Raw genomic sequence first — 15,620 nt, forward strand, 5'->3', positions numbered from 1 at the left:
CCACCTTTCATGGTTTTATATTCCGTTTTATTAAATAATGCACAAACATACATTAAAAAGTTTATAAAGCAAAAACAGAGTTTGTAAAAATCTTAAAAGTCATTATTTGGTATGACCACCTTTACAGACATACCACCTTTACTCTTCTATGCATTCTGAACTCTTTTGGGAAAGCTTTCTTGTAATTTTTACAAATATTTCTAAGGAATAGTTCTTTAGGCTTCTTGAAGAACATTCAAAGCTCATCTTTGGATGTTGGCTGCCTTTTTTTCTGTTCTTTGTCAAGGTGATCCCTCACTCTGTCAGTAAGAGGTCTGGGCTCTGAGGAGGCCAATCCATGACTGATAGTGCTCTACAGTGTTTTTCTATGCAGGCTCTTGTGTAATTTGGCATGCCTCAGCCACATCATCTTTAAGAACAGCGTCTTGATACAAACTCTTGCACTAAGACCATTTCTGATGAGGCTAATGATAATGTTAAAAGAACCACACAAGAAGAGCTCAGTGTTATATTTATTCACCTCACACACTCACCACACGGCCACCTTGTTATCTGTATGACAGCACCAAGAGGAATTCATCACCAAAACCCTAAGGTAACAGCTCGGGGATAGGAAATTATCAGTCATGCCTGGAAGTGATGAATACAGACATGGCAGCCATGTCTTTACATAAGGCATCCAGGACCAGCCTCCACCACCTTAAAATGCCGAAAAAGCTCAGTTTAGAAGATTGCAGAAGGTTGTGCAAGTCCTGGATAGTTCAGTCAACCCTTTTTATATAGGCCATGAATACAACCATCTCATGTCAAAGAAATAAAAAAAAGCAGAGCACAATAGGAGCAACCAGTGAGTTCAGACATATAAATGTGTGTGTAAAGACATGCCTACTTCAGATAACAGTTATTTTCAGTAGATTTCAGGCAGCAGTAACAAATAAAAACTGATAACACTTTTCTGGACAGTCTTCTTCCACTTCCCTTTAACAGATCAGAGCACACAACAAGCAGCAAACAGTACAGAGAGACGCCTTTCCCACGAAAGCCGACCAAAGCAGCAACAACCCTTCAAAGAACAGCGCGTACACATGCACTGCATGAGTATTTCATGAGCAAACAAAGGCAGAGCGTGACAGAAAGCAAGAGCATGTATGCTTGTCACTATTTGGTTTTTTGGTAACCTTAAAATTACATAATCAAGCGAAAAACTATTCTGACTAATCTTACGTGTTATCCTGTTATAAAGCACTTTCATTTTGAAATTCTTGATTGCCGATTATGATTATTAGCTCAGTGTTTCAGTCTAATTATTTCCTTTAAATCAAGACAAAAATGATCCAACTATGCTAGTATAATACATGAAATTCATAATTTAGACAGAAGACACCCATTTCTCTTTAAGTAGACAACAGTAGCGTGATTATAACACATGAACAGAACAGAAAAGCAAAACATTTAAGACAAAAATCAAATTAAATGCATAAAGATTTATTCCCCCCCCCCAAAAAAAGGGTCAAGAGCCACACTGGAGTGTCTGTGGAGCTCTGGTTTGAGCTAAATGCTAATGCCATAATTTTTTAATCAGCACCCTAACTGATGTTGATTCAAAGGTCTATAGTTTTGCAGGTGTTTAAAAAAATAAACTTGATAAAAGTGATTGAAAATAAAGGAAAGGAACATAATTATGCATCCTATCCAATCACTGTCAGCACAAAAGGACCAATCAGTGAACAGGATTAAACCTCTGGCTGCTTCATTTCATGGCAAACACTTTCCCCTTCTCAGCCTACACTGATCTCTGCGACTCACACCTTCATTAAAACCATTCATAGTAACATTAACAGTAACACATGGCTTATAAAACTACAGTACAGTGATTAATAATATGGCCGTCCATACATGTTGTTTGGCCGGTGCAGTGTGCTCAGCTGAGCCTCACTGTTTGAATGTGCAGCTTCCCCACTGACACCATGATAATCAGAGTTTTTTCGCCCCGGTGTGCCGATCTGTGGATACGATCAGGAACACCTGAGGAGGGGCAGAGCCACGCTTGGCCGTCAGTACTGAAAGGAGATGACAGAGTTCACTTTGTAGACGTGGTACGAGCGGTTCCAGAAAACCCGTGTGAAGTAGTTTGTGTAGGGCGAGTAGTTCATCTTTATCTCGTGGCAGAATCGTCCATATTTGGAGAAGGAGTATATCTCACCTTTGTCATAGACGATCTGCAAGAGACAAACATACAGATCATGAGTGAAAGTATAAAAGACTCGAATTCTGTAGAGTTTGCAAAATATTCTGCAACTAATGTCTTGATTATAGCTAGATGATTGGATAAGTATTATTAATAACAAAGTAGTAGCAGAAAATGATTTATTCTTGGACTCCGCTAGAGTAGCTATGCGTGATTTAAAGTTAAAAATAATCTTCATTGATCATATTCTGGGTTCTTAGTGTAGCCACTGTCTGAAACATGCTATTTTAGCTCCTTTTCCTTTAAGGTCAACCATCTTCAAAAGATCTAATCAGAGGACCATATTATTGATATCCACTCAAAATTGTTCAATCTGTAAGAAATCTATAACGGAGGAAAGGGTTTAAACTCACATGTCCGTTGGAGATGTCGAGCAGGTCTTTGATCCTACAGCCCTTATTAATAGTGAGCTCACTACAAATCGACTCTTCGATGATCACGTAGTTCGTTTTTTGGGCGGTCAGGAGCTTGTAGATGTCCTCTGCAGATCTCATTGCGTACACCTGGTACGTCTGGGAAAGGAAAGATTACCTCCTTTTATTTTCTGTTAAACTTCAGTTAATTTAATTTCAATATTATTTGTGTTGCGCCAAATCACAAAAACAGCCAGTTTAAGGTGCTTTACATTTTAAAGACCCAACAATAAAACTAATAATTTACTTTGAAACATGTGGAACATCAGTCTCTGTTTGGACTAAAATTCACATTCAGCACTTTAACCAATATGACTAACAGGCATTTTTTATAGCTGATTATAAGACACAAGTATCTTCTTGACAGCAGCACTGTTAAGGTAACAGATATGTTGTCAATGAAAACTCACATCTTCAGTCCTCTTCAGCAGGTTGATGTCTGAATAAAGAGGTAAACTAGTTACAGCTGAACCCGAACACAACTTCACTGCTCCCAGCAGCTGTGGACTGCCTGCGAACACAGCTGCCACCGGAGCCTGTGACCTACATGAGGAGGAAAGACGATGGTTGATGCCATGATAAAATACTTTACAAATATCTTTATAAATACAGGAAGTTCTAAAGACCCACTTGATCCAGCTCATCAGCTCCACTGTGTCTCCATCGTAGAACCCCTGCAGTTCTGATAACTCTGCTAAGACGCGAGGGGAGAACTGCAGAATGGGAGAGAAAGAGCGTTACGCAGGAGATATAAAGTGTGTCTAACATAAAGAGCTCCCACGTAAAAGGGGCTGAACGCCTCACCTCTCTCCACAAACTGAAGCAAATGATTGTGGGAACAGCTGTGCTCAGAATCAAGGACTGGAGGGTAAAAAGAAAAGAAAACACGGTTAGCAACTGTGTCGATACTTACTCCTTTCTCTTCATGAGGGGAAAAACATTTTTTTAAATTTAGCTTTAATGTATTTATTGAACTGTTTTGTAATATATTCAGATTTTTGTAAACGTATTTTTACTTCTACTGCCTCCTTTTACTTACTGAATGTCTTTATGTTATCTTCTTTATTTAAGTGAACTTCTTTCTGTGTAATTTTTACTTTATTGAGAGATCTATTTTGTCATATTGTATTATAATACACTATTCCTCTTCATTTAAGCTGCTTATACCAAAACGATTATAATAAAGTTCATCTTTAACTTTGATGTTTCAGTATCTTCTTTTAGCTTCTTCTTTAAGTTCTTACTTCATGTTATAAGCTAAAAAAAAACGATTTAAAGATAATGATAAAGATAAGTAAAAAGTGAAAACAAATACAATACAGAATAATGAGGCTTTCAACAATAAGAAAACGCATGGTAAATGTGTTTTATTTTCTGGACTTATATAGCGCTTTTTACAACATGCCTCATTCACCTATTCACACAAACACCTTCTGAAGTGCTTTCTATCTAGCACTCACACACTTTCACACTCCAATGGATGCACTGGAGAGCAACTTGGGGTTATCATCTTGCCCAATGATAAGTGGCAAGAAGAGTGGAGCAGCTAGGGATCGAACCACCAACCTTCCAATCATTAGACTACTTGCTCTACCTATACTTCGTGTGCTACAGCCAGGAATACAAAATAAGGACAACAACCACCATAAGCTGGTTAAAAAAGGACAGAGTTTAGATGGGGATGGGGTATGAGCCTAGACTTAAAAAGAGAAATGTAGGGTGCTATTTTTATGTCAAGGTGTAACCGATTCCACAATTGTGGAGCAGTGACTGTAAAGGCTCTGTAACTTTGTTGTTTGAGGCGCAACCTTGGGACATGTAACATTTAGAGATCATGACTTGTAATATAAGCCAGGGCTTTCCCATTAAGGGCCTTAAAACAATCAGTAAAATCTTAAACTGAATTCTAAAATAAACAGGAAGCCAGTGCAGTGAGGCTACGACTGGGCTGATGGGCTCATATTTGGTAGTGCCAGTCAGCATTCTTACTGTGCAACCATCTGCAAAAAAACAGAGGGAGATCTAGGTATAGTGAGGTACAATAATCCAGATGTGAAATAATAAAAGCACGGATGACTTTTTCCAGAACACGCAAAGACAGGAAAGATTTGAGTTTGGCATTGACTCTTAACTTGCTTGTCAAAGCAAAACTTTGAGTCAAAAATAACATCCAGGTCTAATTTGATACAGTCTGTTGGCCAGAACCCTGAGTTACCCAGATGAATCAAATGGAGTTAGAGTCTGGGTGCAAAAATTAGACAATAGAATTAGGTATAGAAAAAAAATCACTTGTCTGAATGTGTGTAATTGGGGTAAGTGATGTTTGAAATAAAACGTGCTTTGAATGCTCAGTTAGAGGGAATAAGTACTCCACAGGTATCAGTCCATTTACCATAAATATGGGATGAGATTATCTAAAATATTGGCAAAAGAACTAGATTTGAATGGACCAAAGATTTGTCACTGTTTAGTCATCTAACCTTTAATTTCTTCAAGATAGTAAGAAATCCTGAGATTTTCTACTGTCTTCATCAGCATAGAAATGAAATGAAATAATATGGCTGCTAATACTACCAATAGAAGCTGATATGAACAGAAGAGGACTGGGCCCAGGATAGAGCCCTGAGGGACCCCACAAGACAAATGGGCAAGGAGTAATACACACAATAGGCATACAGAAAGTCCTATCCACAAGACAGCATCTGAACAAGTGAAGAGGTCCAACAAAATCAGTACTGCATTATCACCTGAATCTAATGGGAGTAACAGATCATCGGTCAGTTTCAACAAAGCTGTTTCAGTGCTGTGAACAGCTCTGAAGCCCAAATAAAACAGTTCAAATATCTCATTTGAGTTCAGGAATGACAAACTGTGACAGGATCCATTCATTCCTTTGGATATTACCGGCAATTTATAGATAATATACTATTTGTTTGGAAACTTAGCATAAAGGTAAGTTAAAGAGACGGTATATACCTAAACCTCCCCTTCTGTGCAGACTGTATTAAAAGAAACCTGTTTACTTTAAGACATTTGGTTTTGTTTCTCATCCACTATAAACAAACATCCATACCAATACTACAGGGTGGATGGACTTCAGTTTGAGCCACTTAAACACTGTCATCCAGAGGTCAGGAGAACAAACCCCAAATGCTGTAAACATGCAGACGTATGGTGTCCATAAATACTTCATCCTGCAAGACAGAAGAACATAGGCGATGAAAAGCTGTGCTGAATAACATATGGTGAACAAACCTCAATTATTAAAAAAAAAAAAAAAACCCAACGTACCCATCGAAGAGCAGAGCGAGACCCCCAAACAGCATGGTGTGGAAAACATGATAGACGACCTCTGGCTTCTCTCCTATTCCTCCATTTTCAAGGCTATAGGTTTTGCACAATGGCTGACCGCTGTGAGGGGAAATTACATTAAGATTTTAGCCAAAAGTATAAATATAATGACTGCTTAAAAACAACAACAACACAAGAGTCACCAGCATATGTCACTGTGTTATTGGGCAAACACATTTTGCTAACATAGTATCAACTACCAGTTAATTATTAATCTACTAGACACATGAAGACTGCATTTGTTATCAATTTGCATATTCAGTTCAATTCAATAGTTTGGTACAAACATTTAATTTCATTCAATTTCCCACAATATCAGCTCATCTGTTGGAAAGCTGGTTATCATTGTTGATCAACATCTGAACTTTGAATTTCATATCTCTAAGTTCATCCAGTCTTGTTTCCTTCATAAAAGAGAAACTGCAAAAATCCTGTACTGTCATTTATTCATTTTGAACTTTTAGTGCACACTTTAATTTTCACCTGCCTTGAGTATTGTAACTCTATTTTTATTTGCATCTCTCAAATCTTACTAATCCAACTTCAACTGGTCCAGAATGCAGGCTGCTAATGAGAACTAGCAGGCGTTTGCACATCATTTTCATCCTTGCTTCCCTTCACTGGCTTCCAATGAAATTCAGAATTCACTTCAAAATTCAGATACAACTCATCAAGTGCTACACGGCCAGGCTACTGCTAACACAGCAGAGCTACTGAAACCTTATAAGAGGAGTCTCAACAGCTTCTTAGATCATCCTCTCTCATTGAAAAATCAGAAGTAACCATGCTTTTGAGATTATAGGGTCTGAACGTTGGAACAGCCATCGGGAGAGTCTGTGCTTTCAACAACATCTGAAAAATTATTTTTAAACGTTAGCCTTTTATTAATACTTCTCCGATTAATTTTGGCCATACTCTCCATCTAATGAATGTATAGAAGTGTGCATGCTGGAATAAATGAATGACTGTATGTTGATTATGTGTTTGTATTAAACGTGTCACTTTTATTCAAACTGTGAAGCACTTTGTAACTGTGCTTTTTAAAAAGTGCTGCACAAATAAATGTATTATTATGAGTAACAACTATAAAGGAGCTTTTTACGACTTACGTAGTTAGCCTGTCCAAAGGTTTTGTTAAGTTAGTGGTTTGGTAACTTAGTGACAGGTGTGCCAATTCAGCTGCTGCAATTGGTCTAGCAACGTGGATCAGGTTCACCTTATCTCCACTTCTTTACCATGTTTATGCTGTTGGCAACTTGAGCAACTAGGCAACTTGAGGCTTTAAAACAAGACTTCAGAAACCAGCTGATGACAGCATGATGCTGTCTGTTGTTAGACCAGAAAGATTTTGCACCACGAGTGTTTCACCTGAGCCTTCTGTAGATTGCCTGTAAGGCTGAAAGCAGGCAGACGGCGAGCACGAGGAAGTAGAAGGGGAGGACCGAGGCCTGCGTCAGACGTAGAAATAAGTCCTGACCGGGCGTTTGGAAACTCTCCTGGCACAAGAGGAAGTTGGGGACAAAGTCGCTGAAGAGAAGAAAAAAGAAGATTATTATGTTAGATTACATCAGATTAGTTCTCACTAATAAGGTTACTGCTCTAAGTCAATAACAAAAAACACGACTCACGTTGTTGTGTTGAGTCCAAATTTTACTTCAAGGAACTTCAATATGAAGTCACTCTCATTTGCAGCAATTAGCTTCTGTAAATAAAAAAACAAAACACTGCATTCAACCCAAAAACTGAAACTGAGTATCAGCCACTGAATGCTACACAGATGCCCTGCTCCCATATGACTTACCTTGACCAAATAACTGTAGGTGATCCCAGAGGTGAAGACCAGGTAAAAATGTAGGAAGAGCTTCATCACTCTTGCCACAAGAGGACCCACCTTCATCCTTTGCTAGAAAAAAAGTGCAAATGTTAATGGAGCTACTCCCATTTGAAAAGCTCCAAGCTGAAAACAATTTTCACTTTAAAGAGTTTATCTAATGTCATGACTGAGCTGCGAGGGGGAAGCTAACTCTACCTGGAAGTACCTCGCAAGAACCGAGCCAATGAGGAGGCTGAGCAGAGGCGAGCTGAGCAGGGCTGTGTTCTGAAACTGGAACATGTAGGCCAGGAACAAGGAGCTGAGGTACACCTTGTGGATGTCAGCCATCTGTTCATCCCAGAAATGGAGAGATGAAGAAGAAAAAGACAGCCAATCAGAGAAGAGAAAATAAAACACAGTTTTATTTAAACAGTCGGCAGGATTTTCCCTGTTTTAAACCCACAAGTTGCATTAAAAAAACATCATAAATGCAAAATTGTTAGTTTAAAGTAATATAGAGTAAGAACCTGCTGCAATTTCTGAAGAAAACTGTATGAAATTTCAGAAGTTCAAGCTACGACTGTGTTACCTTACGTGGTGGCACCAGGTCAAAAGAATCAAGTAGAAAAAGACAGAAGCCTTGGATGAAGAGCACGTAGTGACTGTGTTCCCAGACCAGGAGGAAGGTGAAGGTGGTGGCACTCATGGTAAGATAGCAGAACATCTACAGAGGATGAGACTCAATCATTAGTGCAATGTTCTAGCTCACATTACTTCTTTTTTTGTGTGTGTTAATGAGGCTCATGAGGGGCTCACCTCAGTTGAAGAGCCGATTTTGTTTCTCAGGAATCCAGTCAAAGCTGTGACCTGCCAGGAGAAGTAAGGCAGAGCCCAGTTGTCCCGCAGAGGAATAGCATGATCCACTTTGGTTGTATCTGCTCTGTGGGAGAAAAGAAACAGAATTAAATACAACTTTATTAATCATTTTAATAGAGGAGGATGTTTGTAGCATTAGTCACCAGAAAGGTTTTACTGGAATGAGAAAACATGAACAGACAGGCAAAGAAACTTCATGCTTAAGGAAACGTTTGTTCACCTTACCTGTTGATCACATACCAGGCCACGGCCAACATGCCAGCCACCCAGGTGCCACTCATCACCCAGCTGCACACAAAGAGGGCAGTGACGTAGACCGCCTGCAGGCCCAAAACTGCTCCAATGTAGAAGTAAATCGGTTCCACGAAATCCTGTTTTATCAAGGGAAGCAGTGGAAAAAGACAAAGACGGTGATCCTTAAAAAGTGTCTGTGGTCAAACCTTAAAGTGGCAGAATGAAGCCACTTTTAATTGTGATTTTTCACTCCTAATCACTTCATTATAATAATGTCCATAGCTAGCAGTACTAATGCAGCAACATTTACTCCTGCAGAAGCCTAGAGGCAGATGCTTAATGCCAAAAACACTGATGAAAACAGCTCAGCTGACGTAGGTAAGCCGGGTTAATCAGCTGTGACAGTAAAACAGGGTCTGCTTTGTTTGGGCAGCCTTATTGCTCCAAGACTTATCAAAGCATAAATTATACTGAAGTTTGACCAGTTTGAGTTTTAGGACTTGTACTAACATATTCCCACACTCTCTTTGCTTTTTCCATGTACGGTGCGTTTAACACGGGTATGTACGGCCTCTGTACCACTAGTTTCTATTTGGATTTCCATTCTCTGCTGTAAGCCAGACTTTTGTTATGCAGTCAAACCATTTATGTTTTAAACCACTCCAAAGCAATTGTATTTTATGTGCAAAATTGCACACACTTTAAACGTAATACTTGATTCTCTTTGCTGCTGCACATGACACACAAATGCAAACTAAATATGGAAATGTTCTGCTCTCTCTCATATCCCTGCTCTAACATACTCAGGATACTTGCATTTGTACAGCTGTTATAGTTAGGACTTTAACGCCTTTCATTTTAAACTATTTTTATGTAATTTATACGTACAAAAAGGGAAAAATATCTATATCTATCAGTTTCAAATGAACAGAAATGGTGAGTTAAAGCATTGTCTTATGCACTCCTTTAATATTAAAAAGCGCAAACCACTAAAACAGTGCACTGAAGCACTAACATCAGAACTATATCTTAAATATCCCACCTTAAGTATTTTTGTTTGACAGATTAAAGCCAAAAAAGCCCAAATATCTGAATACGAGGAGCACAACCTGACAGAAACAGACTTATCTGAACTGGAAATGCATAGAAACATTGCCAACATTCAGACCTTGCAGCTGAATACCAAACATTATAGTTAGCTAAATGCTCCTACACCATTAAAGTCAAATAAATGGAAATAAAAAAGCAGCATTGCTCAGTTTGGCAAAGGAACTTTTGTCCCACTCTTCTCCCTTTTCTGCTGCCATTAACCCAACCCCCCAGTATTTCTAATGCCTCACGAAAATGACTACAAAAACAAACACTGGAGGTCACATTACATCTTCAGCTCTGCATTTTGAGTCAACTGAACTATTCTGGCTATTTCCAGACAAAAGTGAATGGAGAAAGCAAAGAGAACTAATGGGTTGTTTCCCCTGAAGATGAAAGAACCTTCTGTCCAGACAGAAGGTTCTTTTATGAATTTAAAGACTCAGTCCTTTTAAGGACCCAAATCAACATTTTACTATTTATGGACCCAGGGACAAACCTTGCTTATTGAAAGAGAAGGCACTCAGCCTCCAAGAATGAGAGTGGACGTCACAGTGGTTTTTATGCTTCATTTTGCTTTGAGATACACACACAAAGAAGACAACCCAGGAAATGTAAAATCTGATTAAATAAATCCTCACCTGGCTGCCTGTGACTCTGTATATGAAGCTTGTGATGAGCTCCGGATAAAGAGACAAACGCTCGACTGCGTTAATGGTCTGACCTGAAACGGTCCTGTTATCTACCACCAGCTCATAAAACCCTGTAAAACACAAAACAACAGAGCTGAGTCATAAGGAAAGCAGAACATTAAAGTCATTATCTGTGCCATCTGTGGACTATTTTAAACTCTGAATCATATAAATCTACTCTATAATAGAGTCCAAGAATAAAAATATGGAAAAAATATTGAAAATTCGCTAAGCCTTTCATGAAGCAGGCAGTGTGCTCGTACCTCGCTCAAAGGATGGTGCTGCGATCAAACGCTTGTAGTAGTAATAATAGACCCCACTGCCTCCCTGGAAAGTGATTTCACGTTCCAGCTCCTTAGAAATATACAAAGTAAATTTTAGAGCTCGTACGATTGGGCAGCAAAGTAAAGATAAAAAAGGAAAAGAAAAAAAAGTCACCCACCTGTCGAGTTGAAAACCAGAACTTCCTGTCATGATATGTGGACAGATACACTGCATACAGCATGCCACAGGCAACAGATGCCAGACATCCAAAGAACACCCGGACTAGCCGCTGTAAGAAAACAGCTGAGGAGAAGAAGCATTAACAGTAAAAAACAACATCATCAACAAAAAAAGCTTCTGTAGGTCTTAAATGTGAGAGGAAAGATTTTTGACTCACACACTTTAAATAACCATTTTCTACCACACACTATTTCTCTTTGTAGCTGCAAACTGAGCTGAACAGAGAGATCAATATCATATACTACTATGACAAAAATAACACACAAAAAATAACATTACACCTGCCACCAAAGTACAGCCAGAGACATTTTATATTTAGTCTCCTACACATTGCAACACGTGCAAAAAAAACAAAACTTCTTCAGAGATGTCTAAAAATCTTACAGTACATACAAATTTGGTGACGTATGTACAAAAACTCTGCGAGATGGAAAAATACACTTAACTGCAATTTCAGTGTTTACTGGAAGCCACAGATGCAATATTTCATGACTCATGAAGTCGAGACATATGTTTTAGTACATTTGATCCAACACCACTGCAGGACAGTCGACTTCTGTTACTTCACCGAGTCACCATGGCATGTGTTTCAGCACCTGGTTGTACTTTTGATACCTCTCTTATCTGTATTTGAAGCATTTTCAATTACTCTCCTACAGTGTCTAACATTTACTAAGCTTTCTAAGGGTGTGCTCACAGTAGGCTCGGTTGCCTTTTACCATGTTTGAGCACAGAGCCCCCTTCCTCCTCACACTTCCCTTAATGTTTCGGGCCCCAGCGCTTCAGTTTGTCTCAGCATCTCAACTGTTCACTCTTTCATTCTCTCACTATTTTTGAACGGCACAAGCATTCCTGAAAAGCTTGCTTGCAGAGCAAAATTAGGTTAAAGATTTTATGTATTTTGTGGATTCGTTATGTGGCGCTGTCTTCACTGATTTGTTATTTACCTAACCAGCTAACTTTCATAGCTGGAACTCGATTAGTGTACTTTGCCCAAAAAGAACTTGCTCAACCTTGCCCTGGCTACTTCCTTAACTCGCCCATGGCACATTTGCCGAACTGTGTCTCTGCACATCAAACAGCTCTATTAATGAGAAGGTCAGCACTCACAAGTATGTAAAGAATATTTTTAATTTTGCATGACAGTAAAAATTAAGAGATGTGTTTCATCCAATGGCTTTCTTCAGTGTTTCTGATATGCAATAAAAGCACATAAAGGATAATAATAATAATAATAATAATAATAATAATAATAATAATGGAGGTAGAAAAATTACAATCGGTCATTTCATGTCTTTAATCATACATACCAACATAATAACACATAAATAAGCTAAGGCATCGAGTCTTTACACTCAATGCTATTCCTTCTGAAATTGCAAACCACTACACTATGGAGCCACCAAAATATGACATACATAAACATGCATTTATGTAGCTTTTTTTTTTTTTTACTTAATTTGAAAGTACAACTACTAAACTACAAGGCTTTGCATGATTCACATTTTCTCCTCCCCCTGACTGGCTGAACCTTGCAAAGGGGGGGGTTTGAACAGCAGGTGGGTGGAGCTTCCACGCCTGAGATGTTCTTACTGACATCATTCAGAGCTACAAATGCAGAAAAACTGTCTGAAACAGAGCATCTACAGCAGACTAAAGCTTTTGTCTCACGGGGATCACTTCATGGAAGCATAATAGGTCCCCATTAATGTACAGCATGAACCTGACCATCAAATTGTTTGTTTTTTAAACGCCACTGAGCAGCGTATGAAGTGGGCTGGTATGTAAGAAATGGACTTACATGCAGATAAGCCCTTGGCTTTGACACATGACTGGGCTCTGCTTGATTCTTCCTGTTCATGCTGACCGCCTTTAACTTCACCTTCATCTTTCTGCTGCGAGCCATCAGCCGCTGCAGTGCTGGACCCATTCACCTGTTCAACATCTGGTGCTAGAGCAGAGAGAGACTGGCTGTCACAGCATCGACACAGAAATGTGCTCTGACAAACTGTTTCTCCACTGGAAGCTACACAGCTCATGTTCAGTTAGCAAACTGCTAAGTTAGCTCAACTTACGTTTGGTCTCCAGCTCCGACTCCTTTTGTTTCTCTTCCTCTTCATTATCTCCTTCCAAAGTTTCTGATTTCCGGCATCTTAATTCAGTCATGACTAAATCAAATTAAGCCAAGAGGATCTGTCTGGTGTGTTGAGGCAGCAGCATGCTAACTAAAAAGCAGTTAGCTAATCTAAGATCAAATCGATAAGATAAGCTCTTTAAGGTAAACTCAGCAGATGACAGGCTCCAAACGTTACTTTACTCAAGAGATTTTATCCTTCACGAACTTGTAGAACGACAGCGGCACAGCTGCAGAGTTTAGTTTAGTGGTGCCTGTGTGGAGGACTGAAGTTAGCGCTACTGCTGGGCGGAAGTTGCAGATGACAACAGAAAGCAGCGAAGAAGAATCCAGACCAAACTCAATGGAATATTTGTCTAATTTAAGACAAATAAACGCCAGCAAAACGCAAAATAAATAAATACAAATAAAAGAACTTTGATTATAAATAACATTTACCTTTCTAAAGTATTCAGACCACGTTTTAACACTGCCATTAACGTGTTCTTTTTCGCATTATTTCTTAAAGCAAATTTCCATTAAATTGATACCTGACATTTAAAAAAAATCTATTTATGTATTTTTAAAGTACTGTATTGGTATTTCTTTGCATTTTCATTACTTTTACTTTCTTAAAAATGTATATTAGAAGTGCTTCTTGTCAGTTATTATAATCTTATACAAGGACATGTTTATATTTAATAGTGTTTCCTTTGGCAAATACTCTGTACCTTGGATGTTGTTTTTGTTTTGTTTTGAGTAAACCTTTACTTAATGAAAACTGGGAAATTTAATACTTTTATTGAAAATAATATTTAAGCACAAAACGGACTAAACACATGAATAGTACAAAAAGAAAATATAATCATTTGCAAATACAGCCAAAACATTTTAACAAATCAGTTACAATATTTTAAAAACAAACAAACATATAAATAGAGCAATAGGCTTTTTCCGATAACCATAATTGTAAAATATGTATGTTTTTTACATATTCCCAAAATATTTAATTTTCATTTCCTTCATTATCAGATCAAATTTTACTTTCCTGATAACCTGAACACACTAATAAAATTAAAAAAGGTGAGCACATGTTTTAATATCTGAATCATAGAATAAGTTATTTTTTTATCTGTTGTCTTAAGAATTCGTTGCAAGGACAGATATAAATTTGAGATGCTTTTCTCAAACTACCTTCTTGAACAACTTTCAAGTTGCCATTTGTACAATCGATGAAAGTATGTAAACACATATTGTTTAAGTAAAAACTAGTGATTTTTTTTCTACAGATTTTCATATGACACCAGCGTAACATTAATTTTTTGTGTAATTTTCAAGTTTATTGACTAGTTAGCAACTCTTTATGGTACAGAAGTTATTTCCTTTATTATTTTGTTTATTTATGTGTATTACTTAAATGCTCCACTTTTCTTCAAAATGTTTTTTAACATGCCTTATTTATTTGTGTTTGGGTGTTTATTAATAAAGATTTTTACAATTTTTTTAAATAATATGCCATTTTAAATTTAAATGATAAATAAATAACAAAGGGAAAAGGTCGTGTAAAAAAATCAAACAAAAATATCACCTTTATAAGTTAGTCAAAAGAAATCAGACAATTATTTGGAGATTTTAAAAGTCTAATAGTAGTTTTTCATTGTGTTTTGTTTTGGGGTTTGTTTGGGGCTTTTTTCTTTTACAAATGGCAAGAAATGATCTAATTGCACCTTTTAAAATGTGAAGAAATTATGTACAAGCAATTTGACCATTTATTTATTATTTTAGGAAATTTTATAAAATCTTTTTCAGTGTTTATTATTCATTTTTTTGTTATAAAGACATTTTAAATTAATAATAAAGCTAACTAGTTGCAGACCCTATAACAGTCTTATGGAAAAAGAAAATTGTGTAACTGTAGTAACCCTTTTTTTTTTAAACCAGGTTTTCAAAAGTATTCAAAACACTGAAACAAACACTAAAAACAAAACACTAATTACTTAGTTGCAGCTCTACTTTTTGAAGGTAGCACATTCTAACAGGACAAGTTAGCCAAGAAAATACAATTAAAAAAGGTTAATGAATAATGCCAGCTCTATATGTAAGACCTATACAGAAAGCTGTATTGGGTGACCTCATTAGGACAAATTGAAATGTAGAATCACTAAGAAAAAAGTGGTGTTTTTGTAATTACCATGCATACAAATCAATGTCTGTGATGGACAAATCTAAAGGCGTCCTTTGTGATTTGGGTTATTAGCATGACAAACAATGACAAAAAAAGAATCAC

The 15,620-nt window shown here is 37.5% G+C and overlaps 1 protein-coding gene across 1 annotated transcript; it reads right to left on the reverse strand.

The window, feature by feature from the left end:
• Positions 1–80: 80 nt before the first annotated feature.
• On the reverse strand, positions 81–15,503 carry LOC308385274 (putative C-mannosyltransferase DPY19L4). Its single transcript, XM_080864111.1, has 19 exons — positions 13,296–15,503; positions 13,022–13,171; positions 11,159–11,283; positions 10,980–11,070; positions 10,666–10,787; positions 8,927–9,072; positions 8,642–8,765; positions 8,415–8,549; positions 8,042–8,173; positions 7,814–7,915; positions 7,641–7,714; positions 7,381–7,539; positions 5,953–6,072; positions 5,735–5,855; positions 3,466–3,522; positions 3,292–3,374; positions 3,072–3,204; positions 2,602–2,760; positions 81–2,219 (listed from the first exon to the last, which is right to left on the reverse strand). Exons 1-19 carry the CDS (start codon positions 13,384–13,386, stop codon positions 2,055–2,057), a joined length of 2,289 nt encoding a protein of 762 aa, XP_080720237.1. The 5' UTR covers positions 13,387–15,503; the 3' UTR covers positions 81–2,054.
• Positions 15,504–15,620: the final 117 nt, after the last annotated feature.

The sequence above is a fragment of the Rhamphochromis sp. 'chilingali' genome (genome assembly GCF_963969265.1).
Source record: "Rhamphochromis sp. 'chilingali' genome assembly, chromosome: 17".
NCBI lineage: Eukaryota > Metazoa > Chordata > Actinopteri > Cichliformes > Cichlidae > Rhamphochromis > Rhamphochromis sp. 'chilingali'.

Bases quoted from the DNA above. Each gene is read 5' to 3' on its own strand.
- LOC308385274 (XM_080864111.1), bottom strand. From the start codon at position 13,386: ATGACTGAATTAAGATGCCGGAAATCAGAAACTTTGGAAGGAGATAAT. The intron at 13,172-13,295 runs GTAAGTTGAGCT...TCTCTGCTCTAG, and splicing joins GTCGGAGCTGGAGACCAAAC to CACCAGATGTTGAACAGGTG. The intron at 11,284-13,021 runs GTAAGTCCATTT...TCTTCTCCTCAG, and splicing joins AGCCAAGGGCTTATCTGCAT to CTGTTTTCTTACAGCGGCTA.